The sequence below is a fragment of the Camponotus floridanus genome, unplaced genomic scaffold (assembly GCF_003227725.1).
Source record: "Camponotus floridanus strain SB8 unplaced genomic scaffold, Cflo_v7.5 scaffold319, whole genome shotgun sequence".
Lineage (NCBI taxonomy): Eukaryota > Metazoa > Arthropoda > Insecta > Hymenoptera > Formicidae > Camponotus > Camponotus floridanus.
In genome coordinates, this window is record NW_020229458.1 from 53,680 (window position 1) to 81,620 (window position 27,941).

Genomic DNA, 27,941 nt, shown 5'->3' on the forward strand with positions numbered 1-27,941 from the left:
TTATAAGTGAACAAAAAATCTTATTTCTTTTATAAATTGCGTCTTTAGTCATTTAATACTGAATGACGCAAAGGAAATAAGATTTAATAACCTATATAATTAATCGACTGGGATAATTGACTAGTAATAACTGCAGTATAATATTCAGAACGGATTACGCAGAAGCTCAGTACGAACACGGAATACGTGCAATCCATTCTCGTAAAATAACAAACGCAAATAGAACAGAACATCATACTACTACTCGATCGTAATCACGATCGGAAGAAATTAAATACAAAGAAATTAATTAATCAATAAGAATGTGTGAAACATCATCAACGTCAACAGGTATTTAATATCATTCTCGGCTTATTTTTATCATTATTTTAAAACAAAATCAGTATCAATTTTCAAATTATTTTTTGCCAAACCTGTAAATATACTGATGAAAAAGATTTTAGTTCGATAATTAAACTTGTTGATAAATTTTAAAATTTTTAATCGAAAAATTGGCGCATTTTAACATAAGATAAGAAAACTGGCGTCTCCGAGCCACAGCGGATGGTAATGCCTAAAAATTCTTCCCACGTGGGGCTGAATAGCTCAGTGATAAGAGCAGTCGCCCGGCAAGCGAAAGATTCGGATTCGTTTTCCGATTCAGCGATTTCGCCCCGATATTTTTCTCATCTACGTCTTTCCAGGGGGGTAAAGAGGGTTTTTATAGAATTTCTCAAAAATGAGAATCTATATATCTTGGTAAATGCACCAAGTAAAATATATGCATATGCCTCGTTCTCGTTTTAAAAATTTTTGCGTACAATTAAAGAATTTTTAGGCATTATCATCCGCTGTGGCTCGGAGACGCCAGTTTTCTTATCTTGTTGTTTAATACATAACGAGCCTAATTCCTTTCGATTCATTTTAACATACTTTGTCACTTGTCACATTCAATTTCCATTGATGAAGTAAAATATATATTTCAAATTTTTTATTATTTCTTTTCCACACATTTTTATTTGTATACAACATATCAAGAAGTTTTTTTTATAATTTGAATACTACAATAATACGGTATTTAATCTTGAAATTTAGAAAAAAGAATCTAAATAATGATTTATAAATCAAACGATAGAGTATTTTTAAAATCTCTACTTATAAATATTTCTAAATTTATATAATTTTCATATTGTCCCATAGTATATATTTTTATATACTTGTTTCGTTTAAATAGGAATAGCTATGTATATCAAATCATTTTTATTTCCGCGATACATTTCACACACATTTTCTTTTATTTTTATTATTTTTATTTACTTTAATATAATTAACTTATTTTAAACATTTATATATAAATGTGTATGAATGATGATGTATTTTTATCGTGTTAATGTTTGTTTGTTTATGAATGAGACTATAACGTGTATTAATTTATCTATTCGAATAATTCGTTAACTTTATGATATTTTTGTTTTCTCTGTAAACTATCGTTACGCTACGTACAAATTTTAATAGGGAATGTGACGCTTAAATTGCATGCATATTTTTGTGATGCACATAATATTTATTGCACAAAAAATTTTATTGATATAAGTCCATTAAGCTAAAAATAGATTGAAATTAAAATTGAAACTTCTCTCTCCCTCTCTCTCTCTTTCTTTCTCTCTTTCTCTTTTTCTCGCTATTTATTTATTCAATAAGAAAAAAAAATTTAATTGTGTATATAAAATACACAGAAATGTCTTAATATATAAATTTAAATATAGAATATATATGGACAATACACATTTGCTCTAGTAAAGTTATATTAAATCATTCTTGTTATTGAACCTCTTGTTGAGGTATTATAATTTTTCTTGTTATTCTTGCTATACAAAATATCAAACTTTTAACTTAAAACTTAATCAACTTTAGCAGGTCCCTATGTAATAAATATGAATAAAACAACATTTATTTTATTATAAATTTGTTGATCTATTCAAATTTATTTTCTTTAAAAAGTAATGTTTAAACATTAGTAACTTAATATAACCAAATCAATATAATAAATATAATTTTATGCTAAACTAAATCTGTGCGATGCTAATGATAATATAATTGTGTTATGTATTATAATTATGAGAATCACAACTTTAATTTATACATATATTTATTGTGTTTTCGAATAAATCTAAGAAATGATAACTATTAATCATTCGAAACAAATAGGATTAGATGATAAAAAGTCTGCGATTAAAAAAATTAATAAACTTTTATAAATTTTATAGATTTATAACTTTATAAATTTATAACTAAATTTTATAACTTTTATAAATTTTTAAACTTGTTAGTTCAGTGTACAATCTTTTTACTTGATTTTAACATTTCTTATGCTTCTACATTGTTTTAAGTAAGTAAGGGAAAAATATTATTAATAACTCAAAATTAAATATTTGTTTTTACGCCATCACCGTCATTATGACCTGTCACTTCTGATTTTATAAAAACCTTAAACGTTTATTTGCAGATGCGCGCGCAACTTCTTTTTCCTTTCGAATCGAAATGCAATTGAACAAAATATGTTAAAGGAACGGTACATTTTACAAAATACAGTTTTATGATTTAAAACAATTTCATTTATCAATGCTCCATTATTTTGAATAATTTGGTTCGTACGAAAGTAATTGAAAATGAAAGTTTGTATAATGAGAAAGGTGTATTATGAGCAAAACGTAATGTAGATTATGTATCTTTAACTGACGCATACTAATTACACAACATAGGAAATTTCTATTTCGCAATTTCTGAATATATTTAAGTTTGATTGACACTGTATCATCAATGTCAATCAAATCTACTTACTTTATATTAAATTCTTGATATATGATGGAATTATTATTATATATATAGTGTAATTTATAAAAAAGTATATATATAGCTTTATTATGCAAAAACTTAATATAATGAGATTGGAAAATTTTCAAAATTTTCAAAATTCTTTTAAAATTAATTATACAATTAAAAAGCATTTCAGATTCTAATTATTTCAACGTCGATATATGCATTTTATTAATTTTTTGCTTTACAAGTATGCTTTGGATATTTTACTTCTTTTTTTCATTATTCTTTAAATATTTTTATATTTTCTTTAATTATATTTCTTTAAATATTTTTAAATATATAATAATGTATTAATATATTCAAAAAAAAATTTTTTATGAGATATTAAAATATTTTATTTATTTTTATTTATTTATACAATATATTTGCTATAATGTTAGAATGGGAGTTAGTGGATAAGAATCGTGTGGAACTAGTAAAATGATATTTTGTTACAAGTTTAAAGATAGACGATATTTATTATCAGCTTGTGGCACAGTAACGAGGATCGGTTGTGTCTCAACATAAAAAGCGGTTCACAAATTACAGCCATACAGATGGCGCCCGCATGTCGCAGTCATAGGAACTAATGGTTCCAACACTTCCCCTCGAGAAAAAGGCGGGCGAATCTTTTAACTGTTGAACTTCGTTCCATCAAGACCAAGTTGTTCAATGCATTTTAAATGCTTTGGACGAGATAACCCTTTGGTCAAGATATCGGCTGTCATATCGTCAGTAGAAACATGTTGTATCTTTAGGAGATCGTTTTCTAAGGCCTCCCGAACGAAGTGATGACGAATGTCAATATGCTTCGTTCGACTATGGAACATTGGGTTTTCTGCCAATTTTTGTGCTCCGTTGTTGTCACTCAACACCGTGACGTCAGCTAATTTGTTAAGATTGAGTTCTACTAGAAATTTTCGTGTGCATATGGCTTCTTTCGTCGCTTCAGTCATAGCCATGTACTCCGCCTCCGTCGAAGAGAGGGCCACTGTCCTTTGTTTCCGGGATTCCCATGCGATTGGAGAACCTGCTAATATGAAAACGTAGCCAGTATATGATCTTCTGTCCTCCAAGCAATTTCCCCAATCGGCGTCGCAGTAGCCTTTGAGTGAATTCGTGTCCTTTCTGAAATATAAACCTAAATTAGAGGTGCCCTTCAAATATCGTAAGATTCTCTTTGCTGCGACCCAATGGGTCTTGTTGAAACATGAGTTGTACTGGCTTAGGTAGCTAACTGCATATGCGATGTCGGGTCTGGTGCAAATAGCTAAATACATCAGTGATCCGATAAGCTCTCTGTAAGGTAAGTTTCGATCCTCTGCAGTTTGAGTTTCGATTCTTTTGAGTTTTAAACCCAGATCCATTGGAGTGGATACTGGTCGTGAATCGGTCATTCCGAATCTCTTTAAGATATCATTTATGTATCCCTTTTGATTCATTTTTATTCCGTTTTCTTCGTGCGAGAACTCAATGCCTAAACAATACTTTGATCTTCCTAAGTCTCGTACTTCAAATTTCGTTGACAAATATTTCGCCAATCCGGCGATAAGAGTGTCGTTCCGTGAAACAACCAGTAAGTCGTCTACGTATATAGCCACTAGGAGTAAGTCTTCCCCTTGATTCATATAGTAAATGCAAGGGTCGATGTTTGATCGATTAAGTCCAAATTGTTTTAATTCTTCGTTCAATTTGACGTACCAACGTCGTCCGGCCTGCCGGAGGCCGTATAACGCTTTATTCAATTTGCAGACCTTGTTGCCTGCTTCTAAATCCTTGAGCATTTTATTCGCTTTGTTGCTAATTTTACTATTTATTCCTTCCTTGCGGGTTAGCAGCTTTAATGCCTCTTCTGTGAGTTCCGGGATTTCCATGAAAACATCTTCCTCTAATGTGCCGTTTAAGTAAGCGGTAGTGATATCAAATTGATTTATTGACATGTCATGTTGAGTTGCAATAGTTACGATCGTGCGTATTGAGTTTAGTCGAGCTACCGGGGCGAATGTCTCGTAGAAGTCTACGCCGTACTTTTGAGCAAAACCTTTTGCGACGATACGTGCCTTTCTCCGTTCCAGATTTCCGTCTTGATTGAATTTATTCCTCAACACGACTCGGCTTCCGATCACTCGTTTGTTGTTAGGACGATCCACCAGCGTCCAAGTGTCATTCTTGACAATCGACTTCATCTCTGTTGTTATGGCTTGTAGCCACTCGTCGGCGTCTAAACCTTCGATAGCTTCCTGAAGGGGTATTTCGGATATGCATGCGAATTCACTGATTTCATGATTGTTATCCTCGTGCGCTTCGTTTTCCTCACGATCTTGTACCATGCGATATTGTTTCGCCGGCCTTCCTTTCCGTCCGGTCAAAATCTTCCGAGGTCTACCCGCGGCTCTTCTTAGATGAATTTCATCTTCGCGTTCGATGTGATCTTCTTCGTTGTCTATATCCTCGACTTCTTCTCGCTCGTTTTCCAATAAATGTTTGTCCTTTTTTGCTTTGATCGGCAGATCAATGTGTGATTGATCGGTTTCTTCATCGATTTCTGTGGTGAAATCTTCAAAGATGTCATTCGATGACGAGTTTTCTCTTTCTATGAATTTTACGTCACGAGCGATATCGACTCGCCTCTTATTTGGGATCCAAATTCTAAATGCTTTGGATTGTTCTGAATATCCGACTAGGACTCCTTCTTTAGATCGTGGTTGAAACTTGTCTCTATTTCCTCCTCGAATCAAGACGAAAGTTTTGCATCCGAACTCTCTAAGGTGTTTCACATTTGGTATACTTCCGTTCCATCTTTCAAAGGGTGTTTTTCCGTTTAATGAGCTCGATGGGCATCTATTTCGGATGTAGTTTGCCGTGTTAATGGCTTCCCCCCAAAACGATGGTGATAATTTCGATTGGATTAATAAGCATCTTGCCATCTCTACAAGGGTGCGGTTTTTCCTTTCCGCTATTCCGTTCTGTTCGGGAGTATGTGTAACTGTTAGTCGACGTTCGATTCCATGTTGCTTCAAGTATTTGTCGAATGTGTCATTTCGGTACTCTTTACCGTTGTCGGATTGCAAAAATTTTATCCGTTTTCCTGTATGATTTTCGGCAAATGCTTTAAATTCCTTAAAGGCCTCGAAAAGATCACTTTTCTTCTTCAATATTCGGACTTCGCACCAGCGCGAATAATCGTCGATGAATGTCGCGAAGTATTTTGCCTTTCCATTCGACTCGATTCGCATCGGTCCACATATATCGGAGTGAATTATCTCCAACAGATTTGAATTATGTTCGCTCCTCTTTGGAAATGGAATTCTGTTCATTTTTCCATGAATACACGTTTCACAATGAAGATCTTCGTTCGAATACTTAATGTCAATTCCTAGGATATTCCCTCTGCGATGACTTTCCACGAGATCCTTGATATTCAAGTGTCCCATTCTTCGATGCCAAGTCTCGATTGAGGTAAAATGCGCCTCTTCCGAAGATGTTCCTCTCTTCATTGTTGATTCGTACTTGTGTCCCATTTCAGGTAGGTAATATAATCCATCGATTCGTTTAGCCTTCAGTATCGTTTTTTCTTCTCGATTAATGATTTTGGCAGATTTTTCTTCGAACAGTATCTTGAATCCCTTATCGGTGATTTTCCCTACGGATAGTAGGTTCATTCTTAAGTTGGGGACATACAGTGCTTCGTTTAACGTTACGTTCCTTGTTTTACCGTCTAAGACCGTTTTCATCGATGCAGAGCCCTTTGCATTTATTTTAGAGGCATCACTGGCTAGATTTAATGTGCCACATGCGTTTTCTGTAAATTCATTGAAATATTTAGTATCTTTGCATAAATGTGACGTGGAACCACTATCGAGACACCAATTTTCAGTATATAGATCGTCTTTTGAGTTAAACGCTTTCTGGTCGATCATATGCTTTGTATATAAACTCACGTCTTTGTCTTTATCCTTTCTCCTTTTTGTTCCTTTACAGTCAATAGCTTTATGTCCTACCTTCTGGCAACGATGACATTTGAATTTGAATGGCTCTTCGTTTCGTGATTTGTATCCTTTATTACTCCTGTCATTTGAACTTTTGTCTTTTGCGCTTAATTTCTTTGCAACCATCGCATTCGTTCCGTTGTCTTGTGCACTATCCTTCCTTGCCTCATTTTCTTCCAGGATTTTTACCCGTAAATTATCTGGCGTTGGTAAAGTATCGCGAGATTCGATGGTGCAACGAAAATTTTCGAAGCTTGGCGGTAAACTGTAAAGAAGCATAATTGTCAATAAGTCGGGATTAATATCGATGTCCATTTCGCCTAGTTTATCAACCGTGTCGAAAAATTTGCGAACGTGATCAGATATATCGTCATTATCGTTCACTCGATGTAACGTTAATTGTTTTAATGTGGCCTTCCTAGCTGGTCCTTTTGACTGATAAATTGATTCCAGCTTTTGCCAAACTTCCATCGATGTGATGCATCCTTTTATTAATTTTAATTCAGATGGACTTATTGATAATATTATATCTGACCTTGCTTTCTTGTCTTCTATTTCCCATAACCTTACCGCTTCGATTGAGTCCATGTTTCCCGCAATGATTGTGGGTTTAACCTTTTCGCCACTTACATACGGCCATGCGTCGTTTTTTAACAGCAGTGCTTCCATTTGTATTTTCCAGGTGTCATAATTATTCTTGTTCAAAGTTTCAATTCTTACAGAGTTTGACGAAGACATCGTTTTCTTTTGCTCTTACGTGATGCGTTATTCTAATCTCAATTTTTACGTTCACTTTCCTCGATTCTTAATTTCGATGCCCTGGGCCCATAACCTGTTAGAATGGGAGTTAGTGAATAAGAATCGTGTGGAACTAGTAAAATGATATTTTGTTACAAGTTTAAAGATAGACGATATTTATTATCAGCTTGTGGCACAGTAACGAGGATCGGTTGTGTCTCAACATAAAAAGCGGTTCACAAATTACAGCCATACAGATGGCGCCCGCATGTCGCAGTCATAGGAACTAATGGTTCCAACATATAAAAAAATGGAATAAGATAATATTAAATAGAATTTGCTCCGTTTTTTAATAAGAAAATAGAGAGATTTAATAGTAAAATATAATATAATTTTACTCTTCCTTTTTTTATTCTTTTTCTGTTATTTATTTCCTTTTTATCTTATTTATTTATGACACTAAACGACTATTTCAGCTGTTAATATTTAAAATTTTTTTATATTTATTTTAATGAAACTTTTTATATTATAATATAAACTTTGTTAAAAGTATGAAAAAATTCAAAGTTCAAAAATTTAAATATTATATTATGTAAACATTTTTGTAAGTAAAGTTTTTCGTAAAATGTATTAATTTTTTTAAGTAAAGTTTTTCGTAAAAATTATTAGTATTTTGTTTGTTAAGATCACAAAAATTCATACATTCCACATTTCAGTTATATCAACTATACGATATTGTATAATGTTTTTGCTTTATTTCATGAAAATCTAAGAACGATGCAGGTCTATTAACTCATAACATATTAAAAAAAGAGTGACTAGTAGAAAATCGATATTTGCTGGATTCTTTCAAAAAGAGAATATAGCCTAACGCAATTAACAATTTATCATCAAGAATATATATAAAATATTATTCGTCTATCCCAAATCTATGAGTAGAGTATATAAAATCAGAGACATATTATATAATCCTTATTTTTTAAAGTTTTTAATTTACAATTACATAATAAATATAATACGTATTAAATCTAATATCTTGTAGTTTATGAATGTTAATTAGTACATTATGTAATCGTTATCTTGCATATTATAAATTTTTTTTCTTTTACAAATTGCCTCATTTAGTATTAAATGACGCAATTTTTAGAAAAAATAAGATAATCATACGGCTGGAATAATTTATTAGTAGCAACTGCAGTATAATATTCAACACCGATTACGCTAAAGCTCAGTACATTCACGAGCACGGAATACGCACGATCCATTCGTAAAATATAATATAAACGCAGATAGAATAGAACAAAACATCATAGGATTACTCGTAATCCCGATCGAAGGAAATTAAATCGAATGTCTAAAATATCATCAACAGGACATATCCAATGTCATTCTCAGCTATATTTTTTATCGTTATTTTAAAACAAAATTATGTTTTTATCATTATTTTAAAATAAAACTAGTTTCAAATCAATTTTTGAATTATTTTTTGCCGACGTGCAAATATACTGATAAAAAAGATGTTAATCTGATGATTAAACTTGCGGACAGATTTTGAAATTTTTAATCGAAAAATTGACGCATTTTAACATACTTTGTCACTTGCATTCAATTTCCATTGATAGATTAAAATATAAATATCAGACTTTTTATTTCTTTTCGACATATTTTTATTTGTATACAACATATTAGGATGTTTTCTTTATAATTTGAATACTGCAATAATATGGTGATAAATCTTGAAATGTAGAAAAAGAACAAAAGAAGTATCTAACCATCATAAATCAAACGATAGAGTATTTTCAAAATCTCTACTTATAAATATTTCTAAGTTTAATTTTTATATTGTCCTATATTATATCTTCTTATATACTTTTCGTTTAAATAAGAATAGTTATATCAAATAATTTTTATTTTTATTCCATGACACGTTTCACACACACACACACACACACACACACACACACACACACACACATTTACACACACATACACATATATTTTTTAGTTTTATTATTTTTATTTGCTTTAATTTAATTAATTTATTTTAAACATTAATACATGAATGTGTATGAATAATGGTGTATTTTAATCATGTTAATGTTTGTTCGTTTATTAATGAGACTATACATGCGTGCATTAATTTATCTATTCGACTATACATGCGTGTATTAATTTATCTATTCGAATAATTCGCTAACTTTATGATATTTTTGTTTTCTTTGTAAACTATCGTTACGCTACGTACTAATTTTAATAGAGAATGTGACGCTTAAATTACATGCATATTTTTGTGATGCACATAATATTTATTGCACAAAAAATTTTATTGATATAAGTCCATTAAGCTAAAAATAGATTGAAATTAAAATTAAAACTTCTCTCTCCCTCTCTCTCTCTTTCTTTCTCTCTTTTTCTTTTTCTCTATTCGCTATTTATTTATTCAATAAGAAAAAAAAATTTAATTGTGTATATAAAATACACAGAAATGTCTTAATATATAAATTTAAATATAGAATATATATGGACAATACACATTTGCTCTAGTGCATAAAGTTATATTAAATCATTCTTGTTGTTGAATGTCTTATTGTTGAGGTATTATAATTTTTCTTGTTATTCTTGCTATACAAAATATCAAACTTTTAACTTAAAACTTAATCAACTTTAGCAGGTCCCTATGTAATAAATATAAATAAAATAACATTTATTTTATTATAAATTTGTTGATTTATTCAAATTTATTTTCTTTAAAAAGTAATGTTTAAACATTAGTAACTTAATATAACCAAATCAATATAATAAATATAATTTTATTTATGCTAAACTAAATCTGTGCGATGCTAATGATAATATAATTGTGTTATGTATTATAATTATGAGAATCACAACTTTAATTTATACATATATTTACTGTATTTTCGAATAAATCTAAGAAATAATAACTATTAATCATTCGAAACAAATAGGATTAGATGATAGAAATTCTTGTTAAATTGTTCTTCTATTTTATTTTCTTTTTTTTATTGAATAAACTTGTTATATTGTATTTTTTTATACTAAGTCCGCGCAATTCGAGTTTCGACCTTTTGTGAACGTTAGATTTTGTCGTGATGGTCGAATATTTGGATTTTCGTAAAGCCTCGTGTAAATTCATTATAATATTGTCCGTAGATCCACTACCGTTAGACAAGCTAATCGGCTTGTGGCTAATAAAGCAAGCGTTTGTCGCGTTATTTTGGCGTTTAGCGAATTGATACGTGACAGACCGAATCTGGCGCCCAATTTCGAGATCTCGATACGGCCTTCGCTTCGCCGCGGTTCACGTAGTACAACCTCCATCTCTGTTCCTCCAAGCGCTAATATTATTTTTTCGTTATTTGTGTTTTTGACGACGTTTGAACACCCGAGGATTGTAAAAATATTACGTCGCAAGCTTTTCCATGAAAATTATGAGTTGCGATGTAATACGGTGATTTGAAAATAATGTAACAATATAAATTTCGCGTCAAATTGTATAATAATACGAACACTATTAATATTATACTGCAAAGCGAATTTGTGTGGTTTCCTATATGTTTTACCGCGTAGTAAAATACATTTTCTTTTTTTGTCTGTCGTGATAACAAATTTTGCAATATATGATCAATTTCAGCTATGAATGAATCAAAGTCTGAGATCCAATCCTTCTACAAAGACAAAATCATCTTCATTACTGGTGCTTCTGGTTTTATGGGTAAGGTCCTTATAGAAAAGTTGCTATACAGCTGTTCAGATCTCAACAAAATCTACATCTTAATACGAGCCAAAAAAAGTCGCAGTTACGACAATCGACTTGAAGATATATTCAAATTACCTGTAAGATATTGTATGAATTATATTACCTTTATTAGATCTTTAATATGAAGAGAATGTTGCAGGATAAAGTTGCTACATATTCTGAAATATTCTTATAAAAATCATATTACATGTTTGTATTTTCTATTTGTACATTTGTATTTAGATTTTATTAATTTTTTTTTTATACAATTAATTTTTATATTAAATTATTAATTATAAATTGATTCTTAGTTATCAAAATTTGCAGTTAAGAAAGCTATATAAACTTTATTGACTTATTAGCTAATAATACAATATAATAGTAGGGGAGATCAGGGATAAAAATAACAGCGTCATGAAAGTAACAAGCCTCTTACTAAACTACACAATATATTGAATAATTTCTACTATATAGTCAAACGCGTACACTCTGATTCTCTTCCTTTTCAACTAATTGTTGTAAAACGATCGCGTCGGTTGTACATGCAGGAGTGAAATTAGTATATTTGCATTATTCACCTAAGTATTTCTACCTGAGTAATTGTATCAAAGTCGATTCTTATTACATATGCCATAATTGTAGTTCGGAATAGATATCAATCTCTTTTGTATAAGTAGTTATATAATTTTTACATTATTATTTAGAATAAAACTATTATTTAGACTTAAAAAAATATAAAACTGATGTTATATTAAGCAAAATTATTTTATGATATTACTTATAATTGTTTTGTTTAACAAAGATTTTTTTTTTAAGTTTTTCAAAGATGATAACAATAAATATTTATTTTATTTTTTATTTTAATATAATATAATACACACACACAAATTTATAATAAAAATTATCTCGCTTAATAAAAGATTATAATAAAAGTTGCCTTAAATTGAAAAAAGTCATATTTTATTTTCCCGAAAATAAAAAGAAACTGATGCCTTTATCCTTAGACTATGTTACTTTCGTCCCAGCCCCCGGGACAAAAGTAACAATCAACGTACTTGCGAAAAGCTATAGTAGCTCTTTAAATATCTATCATTTGAGATTAAAATATAGGTATAATAATAAAACAATAAATGGAGTTTTTAACATATAATTTTTTTTGTTATATGTATCTCTAACGATAATTAATTAGTGACTTATAATACAAAAAATGTTACTTTTATCTCCGGTCTCCCCTATAATACATAAAGAATATTTTAGGAATACTTTAAGAATAATCAAATAAGTAGCGTCTCTTATAAGAATTTTTCTATTTAGTGACTTTTCATCTTTTCTAAGTATATTTCTAAGTATATTTTTTAATAATTTTTAAAAATAATATCAAATTTGTTTTTAGGATAAAATGTATTATACACACACAATTTATTATATGTGTTTCTCTTTTTCTCTCTCTTTTTCTCATTTTGATAGTTTTTCCATAGCTTATTATACAGGGTGTGTCATTTTAAATGATGCAGCTAAATATCTCGAAATCATGACGGTTTCGGTGAAAATGTTTTAAACAAAAGTTGTTTTAAGAGGGCCATAAGATGGTGTCATTGGTTTTACTTTGAAAAGTCGTTTGAAGGTCATGTGAAGGTCACTTTCAATTTCTTAAATGGGACCCCCTATTTTTTATTTGTTGCTTATCTCGAGAGCTTTCCAAAACACTATAATAAAGTATTTCTTCATTGAGTAATTTTTGAGTTACGAGGCTTGAAATAATTTCTTAATTTTACATAAACAATAAAATATCTAGTAAAATATTCATTTTTCGATTATCTTACTTTAATACTTTTATGTATAAAATAATGAGAGAAATCAATTGGTGTAAAGAAAAAACATAGTTGTTTCGAAGAAAAAATACGCGCGCGCGCGCGTGCGCGTGTGTATAATTTATAATATTCTATATAATTTTTTAAATTAATTTAATAGTACTTCAAAATATTATAAGATTTCGAAAAATTAATGATATTATTCTATTATTCGACACATAATGGAAATCAAACATACAAATAAAAATATTACGAAAATTTATTATTAAATTTTGCATGTAAATAGATTTAATATTAATTAAAGTTACTCAAACTAAAATGTTTTTAAACAATGAATAATAATATATGAAGGAAGTTAACAAAAAGAAATGATATTTTTATAGTTGTTTCAAAGAATATAAACTGAGAAGCCTCAAGTTTTGAAAAAAGTGATACCGTTCAATGGTGACATATGTTCGGACGACTTGGGCCTTACTGATAAAGAACGTGAGCAACTAATAAATGAAGTAAACATAATATTTCATTGCGCTGCGTGTCTTCAAATGAATGCGAAATTGAAAGATGCCGTCGAAATGAACATGGTAAGATATTAGCTTCCATAATGAAATCATAATAATAAATCTAATCAATTTAGGTCCATTACCAATCTAGTCAATTTAAACAATTGAATTTATATTTTCTATAACGTGTTCTTAGTTATTGGTTATTCTTGATTATAGTACAATTATTTTTAAACATTGCTTACACGAGATAGATTTTTATATAAAAAGGTAAATAAAGATATTTGTTTTTAAAAAGCCTTATGTTAAAGCAACATGAAGGATCCCATACAAATCTTATGGAAAAGTGATTTCGATTAAATTGTCTAAACGTTATATATGTTTTACTTTATCACGTCCTGATCAAAAATTTCAATGGGGATCACGGTCTTTAAAGATTTTTTTGTTACAAATGATGTTCATAACGGACAATTAGACCACATACATTGGAGATGTATTCGATATTACATGTGGAAATACATATTTTTTATATATTCGGTTGATATATTCACGTGTATGCATGAGTCTGTGAGTGTCTATATGTATATAGTAAAGTATAGTGTAAAGTATTTTTTTGTTAAGTACTTTTCGAGTTATGAGGCTCAAAATAATTTTTTAATTTTCCATAAAATATCTCGTAAAATATTCATTTTTCGATTATATTACCTTAACATTTTTATGCACAAAATAATGAGAAAAATCAATTGTGTAAAGAAAACACACACACATACATATACAGGGCGATTCCGATAAATCTTCCGTCTGTAAAATGATATATTCCTGACACCATTTTAAGACAATTTTTCCTTTACCAAAATTTTATTTGAAGCGTAGTTTTTGAATTATGAGCAAAAATAGTTAGTAAATCACGCGTCGGGTACAGAAGGCAGGCAAGAGCGGCGCGGCGTGCCGCGAGCGCGGGCGCAGCTGACCGCCGAACGGGTATTACCACCGCATGAATCGCTAACTATTTTATCTTATAATATAAAATTATATTTTAAATAAAATTTTGGTAAAAAAGAAAATGTCTTAGAATTACGTCAGAAATACGTGTTCCTTAAAATAACGTTATTATAATAATGAGAAATTGTTTCGGATCGCCAGCCGTCCGACGCTGCAATCAGCTGATTGCTACACACGATGTGTGTATGGCGGAGTGTGTGCGTGAGAGAGAGAAAGAGAGAGAGAGAGAGAGAAAGAGAGAGAGAGAGAGAGAGGGAGGGAGGGTAGGATGGACATTCATACGCACGCACTTTTTTTCTCGCCTTCTTTCTCTCTTTTACGCAACACTCATACACTCTCTCATTCAGTCTCTCACTCACTCCCTCACTCACCTGTTTACTCACTTGCTCACTCATCTTGTAGCAACTCAGCGAATCTTCATGCTATGTATTGTTGTTATCTGCTGCACGGTTATGATTGCGCGACACATCGAAACTTTCTCGCTTATTAGTCTCACACAGATTATGCGATAACGAGTTTATTGTTTATTCACTAACTATCGATTTATCGATACCAAAAATTACTTTAAAAGAAACGCGAATCTAAACAGCACATGACTCGACACGAAGCGACGGACCGCGGAGACTGCGCGACCACAAGAGTTATGTTGCCAGAAACGTGACACGCAACATCTAACAAACGACTTGCGCGTGGCGCATGATTGACGCGAGATAAGACGAACGATCGGCTAAAACCTTCGCATTGCAAATGCGGTAGAAAACATAAAACGTATAATGACGTACTTAAAAAAAGTAATTATTTAATATAAATAATAACTATTTCTAATTATAATAATTATTATTTTAAAAAGCATGTGTTATACGTTATTACGTTTTTGAAACTATTGCATTCACGATGCGAAGATTTAAGTCAATCGCAAGAATAATGTAATTAAAATTACGTTTGGAAAAATTTATTTTTATTCTGCTCACAATGAAATGTTCCAACGTGAAAATGTATTGGTCGCTCTGAAAAGAGCGGATTGACTAAAAAAAAATTTTAAAGCAGATGTTCAAAATGCCCGCCATCCAGAATACAAGCTCTCATACGTTTTAATAAGTTTTTTTCGATATTTTTCATTATTTTTTCGTCAATATTTCAAATAGCGAATCGTAATTTTGTCTCCAGATCTTCAATATCTTCGGGAAGCGTTTTATAAATTACTTCCTTGCAGTATCCCCATAAGAAGAAATCGAGAGGATTGAGATCCGGAGATCTTGCGGGCCAACGTATCGGGCCGTCCAGCGTCCGGGAAAATTCTCGTTTAAGTAATTCTTAACGATCCTGGCGTTGTATGGCCAGCACCGTCTTGTTGGAAGATAATGTCGTTTCTTTCAAATAATGGAACATCTTCTAAAAAATGTGGTAGATTTTCTGTTAATAAATCGACGTAGGTTTTTTCAGTTAAAATATCTGGAAGAATAACTGGACCAAGTATTTCAGTGCCCATAATTCCAGCCCATACATTAATCTTCCAACGAGTTTGAAAATTTCGAAATCGCGTGACTCTAAGATTTTCTTCGCTCCAAAAGTGCATATTATGCACATTAAAAATTCCTTCTTGTATGAATAGCGATTCATCACTGAATATCACACGAAAGGAATATTTGAGATCTCGATCGACGTTTCGCAGAAAATTTTCGCAAAACGTTCGTCTTGCTGGGTAATCTGCTGGTCGTAAATGCTGCACGCGTGTATAATGAAACACGTGCAACTTTTCTTCTTTTAATATTCTTTGTACGATTGTATATGATAAATCATGTTCTCGAGCAACTACCCGAATACTTGTTTCGGGATTATCCTCGAAAGAGAGTCATACGTACTTACTAATATTATTACTACCGCAATCTACGAAAGAAGAAAAACTTTCAGTTAATAATTTAGTGTGGATTTCTGTCTTGTGCAACGTGATATCTACGTTAAATTTGAGAACGTACGATCTATCGGAAAATTCATTTCTCCTTCAAGCAATTACAGCAATACATCAGAAGTCATCGAACAAGGTAATAATAACTATTTTTTAACGTTATGTGGAAACGGATCTCGGGAAGGACAGTATGTCAGAGAAAATTCGTGAAAAGAGAGGGGTTTTTAGTGAGTAGGGAGTACCGAGTTGGTAATTCGACTTGGTACTCGAGTCTCAACTCACTGGATCGACCGGTGGATATGCATAAAATGCATTTTTCCCTCTCTCGTAAAAAAAAAAATTACAGGTGAGTGAGCGAATGAAAGAGAGAGAGAGAGAGAGAGAGAGAGAGAGAGAGAGAGAGAGAGGGAGAGAGGGAGAGAGAGGGGAGGGAGAGGGAGGGAGAGGGGAGGGAGGGAGGGAGAGGGGAGGGAGGGGAGGGAGCGGGGAAGGAGGGGGAGAGGGGAAGGAGAGATGGGAGAGGGATGAAAAGGGGTGGGAGGGAAGAGGGGATATAGAGAGGGGCGAGATGGAAGTGGAGGGGAGGGAGGGGAGGGGAGGGAGGGGGAGGGGGGAGAGAGAGGGACAGCAGACAGAGAGAGAATGTATGTGTTCGCATGTGTGTCTGTATGTTCATAGCGACCAGCTGATCGCAGCAGGCGCCCCGCGTAAGCGCCCGCGTCTGACGGTGAATCGCGTCACCTTGCCTGCCTCTTGTATCCGACCCGTCATGCGTTAACTACTTTCTTTAATAATTCGAAAACTAAGCTTCGGACGAAATTTTGCAAAAGGAAAAATCGTCTTAGAATTGACTCAACAATGTGTCATTTCACGGACACAGGGGTTATTTTGAATCACCCTGTATATACAGGGTCTACCAAAAGTGTGGAAACCCCTAAATATCTCGGAAAATATACGTTTTACAGAAAAGTGTTTCCAACAAAAGTTGTAGGGTTTAAGAAGATCTATATACTGATTCTATCAGTTTGACCTTGGATGGCGTCGTCAAGGTCAGGTCAAGGTCACATTGACTTTTTTAAATGACACCCCCTACATTTGATTGCATATTCTTATAGCTTAATTCAAGAGCTTTCCAAAACACTATAATAATGTTCATTTTTATTAAGTACTTTGCGAGTTATGAGGGTTGAAATAATTTCTTAATTTTACATAAACCATAAAATATCTAGTAAACCATTCATTTTTCGATTATCTTACCTTCATACTTTTATGTACAAATTAATGAGAGGAATCAATTGGTGTAAAGAAAACACATAGTTGTTTCTAAGAAAAAATATGTAATTTGCAATTAACAATTCCATATTTTTTCTTAAAAACAACTGTATGTTTTCTTTACACCAATTGATTCCTTTCATTATTTTGTACATAAAAGTATGAAGGTAAGATAATCGAAAAATGAATGGTTTACTAGATATTTTATGGTTTATGTAAAATTAAGAAATTATTTCAACCCTCATAACTCGCAAAGTACTTAATAAAAATGAACATTATTATAGTGTTTTGGAAAGCTCTTGAATTAAGCTATAAGAATATGCAATCAAATGTAGGGGGTGTCATTTAAAAAAGTCAATGTGACCTTGACCTGACCTTGACGACGCCATCCAAGGTCAAACTGATAGAATCAGTATATAGATCTTCTTAAACCCTACAACTTTTGTTGGAAACACTTTTCTGTAAAACGTATATTTTCCGAGATATTTAGGGGTTTCCACACTTTTGGTAGACCCTGTATACACGGTGGGCCATTTTAATCGATGCACTCGAATATCTCGAAAACAGAACTCTTCAGAAAGAAATGTTTCAAACAAAAATTGTAGGGTGTGAAGGGGGACATAAGATGGTAGCATTGGTTTGACCTTGGAAAGTCATTTGAAGGTCACATAAAAGTCATCTTCAATTTCTTAAATTGAACTCACTATTTTTCATTACATATTCTTGTAGCTTATCTCGAGAGCTTTCCAAAACACTACAGACAAATGTTTTTTCATTAAGTACTTTTTGAGTTATAAGGCTTCAAAGTTTGCAGTACTTCGATATAAAATGCAAAATATCTCGTAAAATATTTAGTTTTCGGTAGTCTTACCCTAATACTTTTATGCACAGGATAATGAGACAAAACTATTGGTACAAAGAAAACGCATGATTGTTTATAACAAAAAGTGCATTGCAAAAAAGTACATTACACATTTTTTACCAATTAACAATTACATATTTTTTCTTAAAAACAACTGTATGTTTTCTTTACACCAATTGATTCCTCTCATTATTTTGTACATAAAAGTATTAAGGTAAGATAATCGAAAAATGAATATTTTACTAGATATTTTATGATTTATGTAAAATTAAGAAATGATTTCAAGCCTTATAACTCAAAAAGTACTTAACGAAAAGGTACTTAATTATAGTGTTTTGGAAAGCTCTCGAGATAAGCTACAAGAATATGTAAAGAGAAAATGTAGGTTCCATTTAAGAAATTGAAGGTGACCTTCATGTGACCTTCAAATAACTCTTCAAGGTCAAACCAATGGTACCATCTTATGTCCCCCTTGAAACCATACAACTTTTGTCTGAAACATTTTTCTCTTTCTGATTTGGTTTTCGGGATATTCGACTGGATGGATTAAAATGGGACACCCTGTATATATATATATATTGGGTTGGGGAAAAAGTTTCTTCGTATTTTCCGGCAGATGGAATTAGAATCGCATAACCTTGATAATATTAATCGGATCTGTCAATACTTTGTGTGCGTTTGAAAGGTGACATATCATAAAGAAAAAGTAGCAAAAAAGTAGTGATATTTATCTATTCAGTTAAAAGTTATTGCATCTTGAAAATGAGTGAAGAGAAAGAAGAAATTCGATACATTTTAAAATTTTATTTTAAAAAAGGGAAGAATGCAACTCAGGCAGCTAAAAAAATTTGTGATGTTTATGGACATGATGCTGTATCAATACGTGTTGCACAAATCTGGTTCAAGCGTTTTCAATCTGGAAATTTTAACGTCAAAGATACACCTCGCTCTGGTCGACCGATCACTGAAAAAGTCGATGAAATTATGGAAATAATTGAACAAGACCGGCATATTAGCAGTCACGAAATCGGTAAGCAACTGAACATCGACCACAAAACAGTTTTAAACCATTTGCAGAAAGCTGGATACAAAAAAAAGCTCGATGTTTGGGTGCCACATGATTTAACAGTCAAAAATTTAATGGATCGATTTTCTATCTGCGAATCATTGTTAAAACGAAACGACATCGAACCATTTTTGAAACGGCTCATAATAGGCGATGAAAAATGGATCACGTATGACAATAATGTACGAAAAAGATCGTGGACAAAGCGAAATGAAGTTCCGCAAACTGTGGCAAAGCCAAAATTGACGCCAAGAAAAGTGATGCTGAGTGTGTGGTGGAATTACAAAGGAATCGTTCACTACGAGCTGCTGCCGTCCGGTCAAACAATTGATTCTAACCTTTACTGTCAACAACTGGAAAGATTACGCCAGGCAATTGAGAAAACGCGACCAGAATTGATCAATAGGAAAGGCGTCGTCTTTCATCACGACAACGCGAGACCTCATGTATCTATAGCGACTCGTCAAAAATTAAGAGAACTTGGCTGGGAAGTTTTGATGCACCCACCTTATAGTCCTGACCTTGCACCATCAGACTACCATTTATTTCGATCTCTACAGAACTCTCTTAATGGTACGAAGTTGGCTTCAAGAGAGGCCTGTGAAAATCACTTGTCACAGTTTTTCGCCCAGAAATCACACAAGTTCTACAGTGACGGGATTATGGTTTTACCTCAAAGATGGCAAAAGGTGGTCGAACAAAACGGCACATAGTTAATTTCATAAGCTTCATTTCAAATATGAATAAAATTTGTTTCATTTTTGCAATAAAATACGAAGAAACTTTTTCCCCAACCCAATATATATATATATATATATATATATATATATATACATACATACATACAGGTACATATTTTTACTCTTTCGAAAAGAAAACCGTAAATAGATCTCGTTAAACCAAACTAAAAGGTCATGTATCATTTTGAGATGCACCACATAAAATTCGAAATATTAATTAAAAAAGATCGGCCAATGTGCGTAGCTCGAAGCGCGCGCCACCATCATTTTGTGGTTGCTTTCAAAATGATATATGACTTTTAAATTCAGTTTAACGAGATCTACTTATGATTTTTTTTTCAAAAGAGATTGTACAGGCACCCTCCTATTTACTTACAAATCTTGACTTTCCCCCATTCTATTTTCCACTAGACTAATAATATCATCTATACTAAATTTACTATAGTCTCTGGCATTAAATTCTCTATACTTACTTTTAATTTTATTTAAAAATATAAAACGATTTTTTGCCATGCATGATCTGTTATTTTAGGTTCATGAATTACTTGTAATTGCACTTTATTATTAGCAAAAAGTAAATCAATAATAGAGAGAGAGAGAGACAGAGTATTATAAACACGCGAATATATCAACATATTTTCACATGTAATGTCGAACACATCTCCAACGAACATGAATTTAATTGTACGTTTTGAACGTCTGTGATAAAAAATCTGTACATTTTTAAAGATCGTGGAATCACTGAAACTTTTGATCAGGAAATCATAAACTAAAACATATCCAACTTTTAGACAATTTTACTAAAATCTCTTTTCTACAAGATTTGTGCGAAATTCTTTATATCTCAAATAATGAGATATACTATCTTTTACTATCTTAGTATCTTTTAGACTTAATTTGCGTGTACAATTAATTATTCTTAATGATTTATAAGACATGAGACTTTGACTTAATTTTCAAGAGAGGTACAAAAATGGTACTAAACTTGGGAAAAGAAATGAAGCATCTGCAAGCTTTTATACATCTAAGCACAGCTTTCTGTCACGTTGATCAAAAGGAAGTAGGCGAGCGTATATACGACACCTCTAATGACCCTGAGGATATCATGAGACTCGTTCAATGTTTAGATGAAGATATTATCGATCTTATTACGCCAAAGTAAATAAAAATTGGTTTTAATAATTAACAACATTTTAATTAACAACATTTTAAAATCGATTTTAATAATTAACAACATTCAGCATAAGCGTAGCTCGCAAGTATATTTTATTTAGTCATTAATAATATATTTTTTAAATTATAATTTTTTTCAACTACTTAAAATATTAAAAGATTTAAAATATTTAAATATTTAAAACTTATTGTAAATAATTATATAAATTAATAAAATAAAGTAACTATATTGATAAAAGAATATTAATAAACAATATTAGTAATATGTAATAATGTTTATAACTAATGTTTATAATGTTTAATTTAATGATGATTAAATTAATTTAATTAAATTAAGTTATTTCTCTCTCTTAATTGTGCATAAGAAAATATATGAGATTTTATTGTGTTTATCTTTTAGATTAATACATCCGCACCCAAATACTTATACATATTCGAAACATCTGACTGAAAAAATGGTAGCCAATGAATTTCCTGATATACCTTGTTGCATTGCTAGACCATCGATTGGTAATTATTGATATATCTTATTAATTATAAAAGATTATAAAATATAATATCTCGGCGACTGTGTATAGACAAAAAAGAATATAAAAATTAATGAATCCCGTCGCAGTGTTGCCTTCGTACAAGGAGCCGTTACCAGGATGGGTCGACAATTTAAATGGACCTACAGGAATACTTGTCGGTGGAGGCAAGGGTATTATCAGATCGATGCATTGCAACGGCAATTATAATGTCGAAGTTATACCAGTTGATCTTGCAATTAACGATTTAATCATAATTGCATACAAAATTGCCACTAGCCTGAAAAAGTAAATTTCTATTTTGCTCAAACTTTCCTTCTGCAATAGTAAAATATTTCACAATTTAAATTAAAATGGAATTTATCATGTAATATTATGCTCATAATATGGGCAGTTCTTCTGTCCCTAGTGCTTGTTAAAATATTTTTGATATCAAGATTATACAGGGTCTACCAAAAGTGTGGAAACCCCTAAATATCTCAGAAAATATACGTTTTACAGAAAAGTGTTTCCAACAAAAGTTGTAGGGTTTAAGAAGATCTATATACTGATTCTATCAGTTTGACCTTGGATGGCGTCGTCAAGGTCAGGTCAAGGTCACATTGACTTTTTTAAATGACACCCCCTACATTTGATTGCATATTCTTATAGCTTAATTCAAGAGCTTTCCAAAACACTATAATAATGTTCATTTTTATTAAGTACTTTGCGAGTTATGAGGGTTGAAATAATTTCTTAATTTTACATAAACCATAAAATATCTAGTAAACCATTCATTTTTCGATTATCTTACCTTCATACTTTTATGTACAAAATAATGAAAGGAATCAATTGGTGTAAAGAAAACATACAGTTGTTTTTAAGAAAAAATATGGAATTGTTAATTGCAAATTACATATTTTTTCTTAGAAACAACTATGTGTTTTCTTTACACCAATTGATTCCTCTCATTAATTTGTACATAAAAGTATGAAGGTAAGATAATCGAAAAATGAATGGTTTACTAGATATTTTATGGTTTATGTAAAATTAAGAAATTATTTCAACCCTCATAACTCGCAAAGTACTTAATAAAAATGAACATTATTATAGTGTTTTGGAAAGCTCTTGAATTAAGCTATAAGAATATGCAATCAAATGTAGGGGGTGTCATTTAAAAAAGTCAATGTGACCTTGACCTGACCTTGACGACGCCATCCAAGGTCAAACTGATAGAATCAGTATATAGATCTTCTTAAACCCTACAACTTTTGTTGGAAACACTTTTCTGTAAAACGTATATTTTCCGAGATATTTAGGGGTTTCCACACTTTTGGTAGACCCTGTATAATATTTTAAATTGTTAAAGTATCCCAAATTAAAATATCACAAAAACTGTTAAAGTATCGCATATTTTTTTCTAAATTTTAAATTTTGCTTAAATTTATTGTCGTAATTTATTAAAAATATGAATTTACTACAATTTATTACAATTTACTACAATTTCTAAATTTATTAATATTATGTAATAGAGAGAAATGTTCAAAAGTTTTTCATATGTTTTTTAATCGATAATATTTTTTAACTATTATATACTTGCACAACTGTCTGTCACTTAAATGAAATATTAATTTAAAAAATATTAATTTTTTTCTGTTTGATTTGCCATGTATAGTTCAGAAAGTATACTCGTAGTCAATATGACATCGCAAATCAATACTTTGCGTATCACAGGGAACGAGATATTGAAGAAGTTTAAACAACTTGTTTATGAATATCCTTTCGAGGGACAAATTTGGTATCCAGCTGGCGACGCACATAACAATAAAATTCTGCATAATATTATCGTCTTACTTTTCCAAATCATACCCGCATACTTGATCGATTTTTTGATGCTGATACTTGGACAAAAGAGATTGTAAGTTTCGTATGTTTTAATATTTTTAGACATATATACTTTTATTGATTTCTATCTATTGATATTTCTTGTGTTTTTTACATGTAATTACACAATATTGTATATGTTACTGTATAAATTTCCTTAATTATTATCTTTTTTCATTAATCTCAAACAGTATGGTCAGAATCCAGAAACGAATTTTAAACGGTCTCGAGGTATTGCAATATTTCACCACGCGGCATTGGATATTTTATAATAAAAATATAATTACTTTGTGCAACGATATAACACCATTAGAAAATAACACCATTATAAAAAAATATTTCCAACTATGATTTACAATGTCGATGAAATGGAATACTTTAAGCATTTAGTCCTTGGCACGCGACAATACTGTATGAAAGAAGATCTATCTACTTTGCCAAAAGCTCGTCGGCATCAAACAATGTGAGTATTCTTTATATAAATTTACTACATTTTGTGACATATTTTCGTACAATCAAACAGTACCATTACCATGCTAGGAATAAATTCTGTTAAGTATTTTATACATAGAGATTCTTTAAAACAGATACAAGCAATAAGATAAATCTCTCAATAAGCAGAAAAGAATAGTGGATATATCTTTATTCTTCAGCTATTGCCAAGAAGGAACTGTCTAATCTATTGTTTTCTTTCTCTAAACATCAATCTATACATAAACCCAGTAAACACAGAATATTGCAGCAATATTGCGGCAATATTACAACATTGCAGCAATGTTGTTGCAATATTTTGTGTTTAATGGGAAATCTATATTTTCTCTCCTATCCTTCCCTTTCTTCTTTCTATTTCCACTTTCTTCTTCTTTAATAAAGAAACTTCTTTTATCCTTCCTTTTCTAAACTTCACCTACTTAAGCAACACTTATCCTATTTAAATCGAACTTACCTAATCTTAAACTTTTCCGATTTTATTCTCTCTTCTATTTTCTTTTCTATTCGTATCCCTTTTTCTCCCTTTACTTTCTCGGCTTTTTTTCCTTCTACTTTCTTATTATAACATAATCCTACCTTTAACCTATCTTTAATGTGGTTTTTCTAATTATTCCTTAATTTATCCCACTTATTCACAGACTTTTCATTTCTCATCACGCCACCTAACCAACTCCGAAAAATGGATATCTAATATTTGATTATAAAATTTGCGAAATTTTTGTATATTTTTTACATTTTTGAGAAAAAATATTTAATCATATATTCAAGAAAATATATCAAAGAAAAAAAGAAGAAACGGATAAAAGAAACTAATATCTTTTTTTATTTTTCATATAAATGTGTACTTTTTTCCTTAATGTTACAGACAGATTTTCCATCTTATATTTCATGTTTGTATAAAAAACACGTAATTATCGTTTCTGGTGCAACAACGATTTAATCCATTTTGTTCTAAAAATTTAAGATATTTATTTTTTAGACTTTTAAATTAAAAAGTTAAATAAATTAAATTTTATAATATAATAATTAAAATTATAATAAATTTAACTAAACTTGAATTCTATAAAAATTTACATATATATATCGGTCATTCCACGTCAACTGGAACACCTGTCTGCCCAAAATTTAACGCTGTTTCCAAGAACGTGTGACAGCTTAAAAAATTCGTCTACTCAAGAGCTTTCAAAAGATGTGTGGCACTTTGTAAAAATTAAAAATGTCGGATCTACTATAGCGCCTGGAACTGCCGATCTCGATTACTTTCAAAAAAAGTCTTTTTAGCATGAATTCATCTTCTAAAAGGAAATCTAAGTCTAAGATTTTTCGGGAAATTCATGCAATTTTCGGCAGGCGCTATAGTAGATCCGCCATTTTTAATTTTTACGAAGTGCCACACATCTTTTGAAAGCTCTTGAGTAGACGAATTTTTTAAGCTGTCACACGTTCTTGGAAATAGCGCTAAATTTTGGGCAGACAGGTGTTCCAGTTGACGTGGAATGACCGATCTTAATATATATATATATTAAGATGAAACTCTTAATTAATTTAAATTTGAAATAAATTTTTTTAACTTCTTGAAACATTAAAATGTATTTTTATTTAAAATTTTTATGTCATCGTATTTTATGAGTCGTATTCATTTATTTCAGGATGTACGTTATTCATATCACGACAATATATTTGTTTTACTTCGGTATATTATATTTTATTTATAACAATGTTGAAAGAGTGAGATTTTTCTTGGATTACATTACTGAGAAAATGAAATCGCTACCGTTTATAAAAGGATTCACAGAACATGTTTAAAAACATGTGAAGATGAGAAGACGACAAACTATAATTTACATTTTACTCTTTATATTTTACTTGATTGTTCATTGCCTGACTCATCTCTCTCTATTTTATTTGTATTTTTAAACTACTTATACTTATGTGCAATGGGGTATGAATTATAGAGTGAAAGCGAATTTCAATATATTATCAGTAATCTATTGATTACTATCAGAATTACCATCAGAAATCTTTCTACTAGTATCAATATTAGCTATAATGTGAAGACAAAGATTAGATTCTACATCGCAGACACTAAAAAGAAAAAAAGTAAATTTTACTATACATTTTTAATTCCTCCCCTAACAGCACATGTAGATACTGAGAATGTTCGAAGAATATCGCAAAAAGTACAATGCACATATTCTCAAAACATTCGAGATACATACTATGATATAACTATGACTAACAATAAGTATATACATACTATGACTAACAATAAGTATATACTAAGAATGCTCTAATGTTCACTTATTTTGGTTAATAGGAAATACTGAGAATATCTTGTAGTATAATTCATATATATAATAGAAATACTTTTAATAAATGCAGTAAACGCACACACTATTTCTTATTTTAATTACAAATAATATTTTTAATATTCTGAATCCCAACAAGAAATCCTGAACAACTAAACTACTAAACAAATGAAAAATTTTAAATTAAGTCTAAAACCTTTTGGATGTTAATCAGGGCAGTGACCTTGACAACATATGTCAAGGTCGAGGCAATCGAGGCGAGCTCCCTTCATCGGTATATTTACCTTTAATGTTAATTTAACAGAAGGCAAGTATGTAAATAAATAACACAAGTAATATGTTTAAAAATTAACACAAAAGTGTAACATTTAAACTTTATTTGAAAATAAAGTTTATGTTAAATTAACATATTTATAATGTTAAATTTAATTAGAAGAAAATGTTATTCTTACATTTTTATGATAAATAACAGAAGAGATATGTCGATTTAACATATGGAAACTGTTATAGAGAGAAAAATGACAAAACTTATCTGTTCATTTTAACATATAACATATTTCATCAAAAATTCGTGCATTTACATATTAATTATATTGTTTTAATTCTTAGAAACGGTGAATATTAACTCAACACAGAAATATCAAAATAACGCTAATATCAAAGAAATATCAAAATAATGATAATATGTTACATTAAGATAAGAGTATGTTCAAAATTTAACACAAAAATTTTTACACGAGTAAATTTTAACAGAAATACAATATATTTTTTACCGTGTACCCACAAGAATTCGTAATTATTTACCTTCACAATATGATGATTCCTCTTAAAATTTTGTATTCTTAATAATATAATTGTCTTATCGTTGGTGCGTTTTTCCAAAATTACTTTTAATTCATATTTGTCCAGACATGAGTAATCGTAAATAGCATCTAACTCTTTCAATATCAGAAGATATTCCTTTGGTATTATGGCAGACAATAATTGTTCGTACAAATCGTTTCTATTTTTTGTTAAAATTTCGAAACCTATTATTATCAAACAATTTTCATTTTTTGTCAGTTTATCAAATTCTATAATAGAAATTTTGTCGGGC

The 27,941-nt window shown here is 30.7% G+C and overlaps 1 protein-coding gene across 1 annotated transcript; it reads left to right on the forward strand.

The window, feature by feature from the left end:
• LOC105258049 (putative fatty acyl-CoA reductase CG5065) lies at nucleotides 1-26,920 on the forward strand. Its single transcript, XM_025410402.1, is given in 10 exon segments — nucleotides 1-330; nucleotides 11,218-11,420; nucleotides 13,517-13,714; nucleotides 21,443-21,639; nucleotides 22,055-22,164; nucleotides 22,271-22,469; nucleotides 23,836-24,078; nucleotides 24,236-24,359; nucleotides 24,362-24,507; nucleotides 26,186-26,920. Coding segments are annotated over 10 exon segments (1,605 nt in total). The 5' UTR covers nucleotides 1-302; the 3' UTR covers nucleotides 26,343-26,920.
• Nucleotides 26,921-27,941: the final 1,021 nt, after the last annotated feature.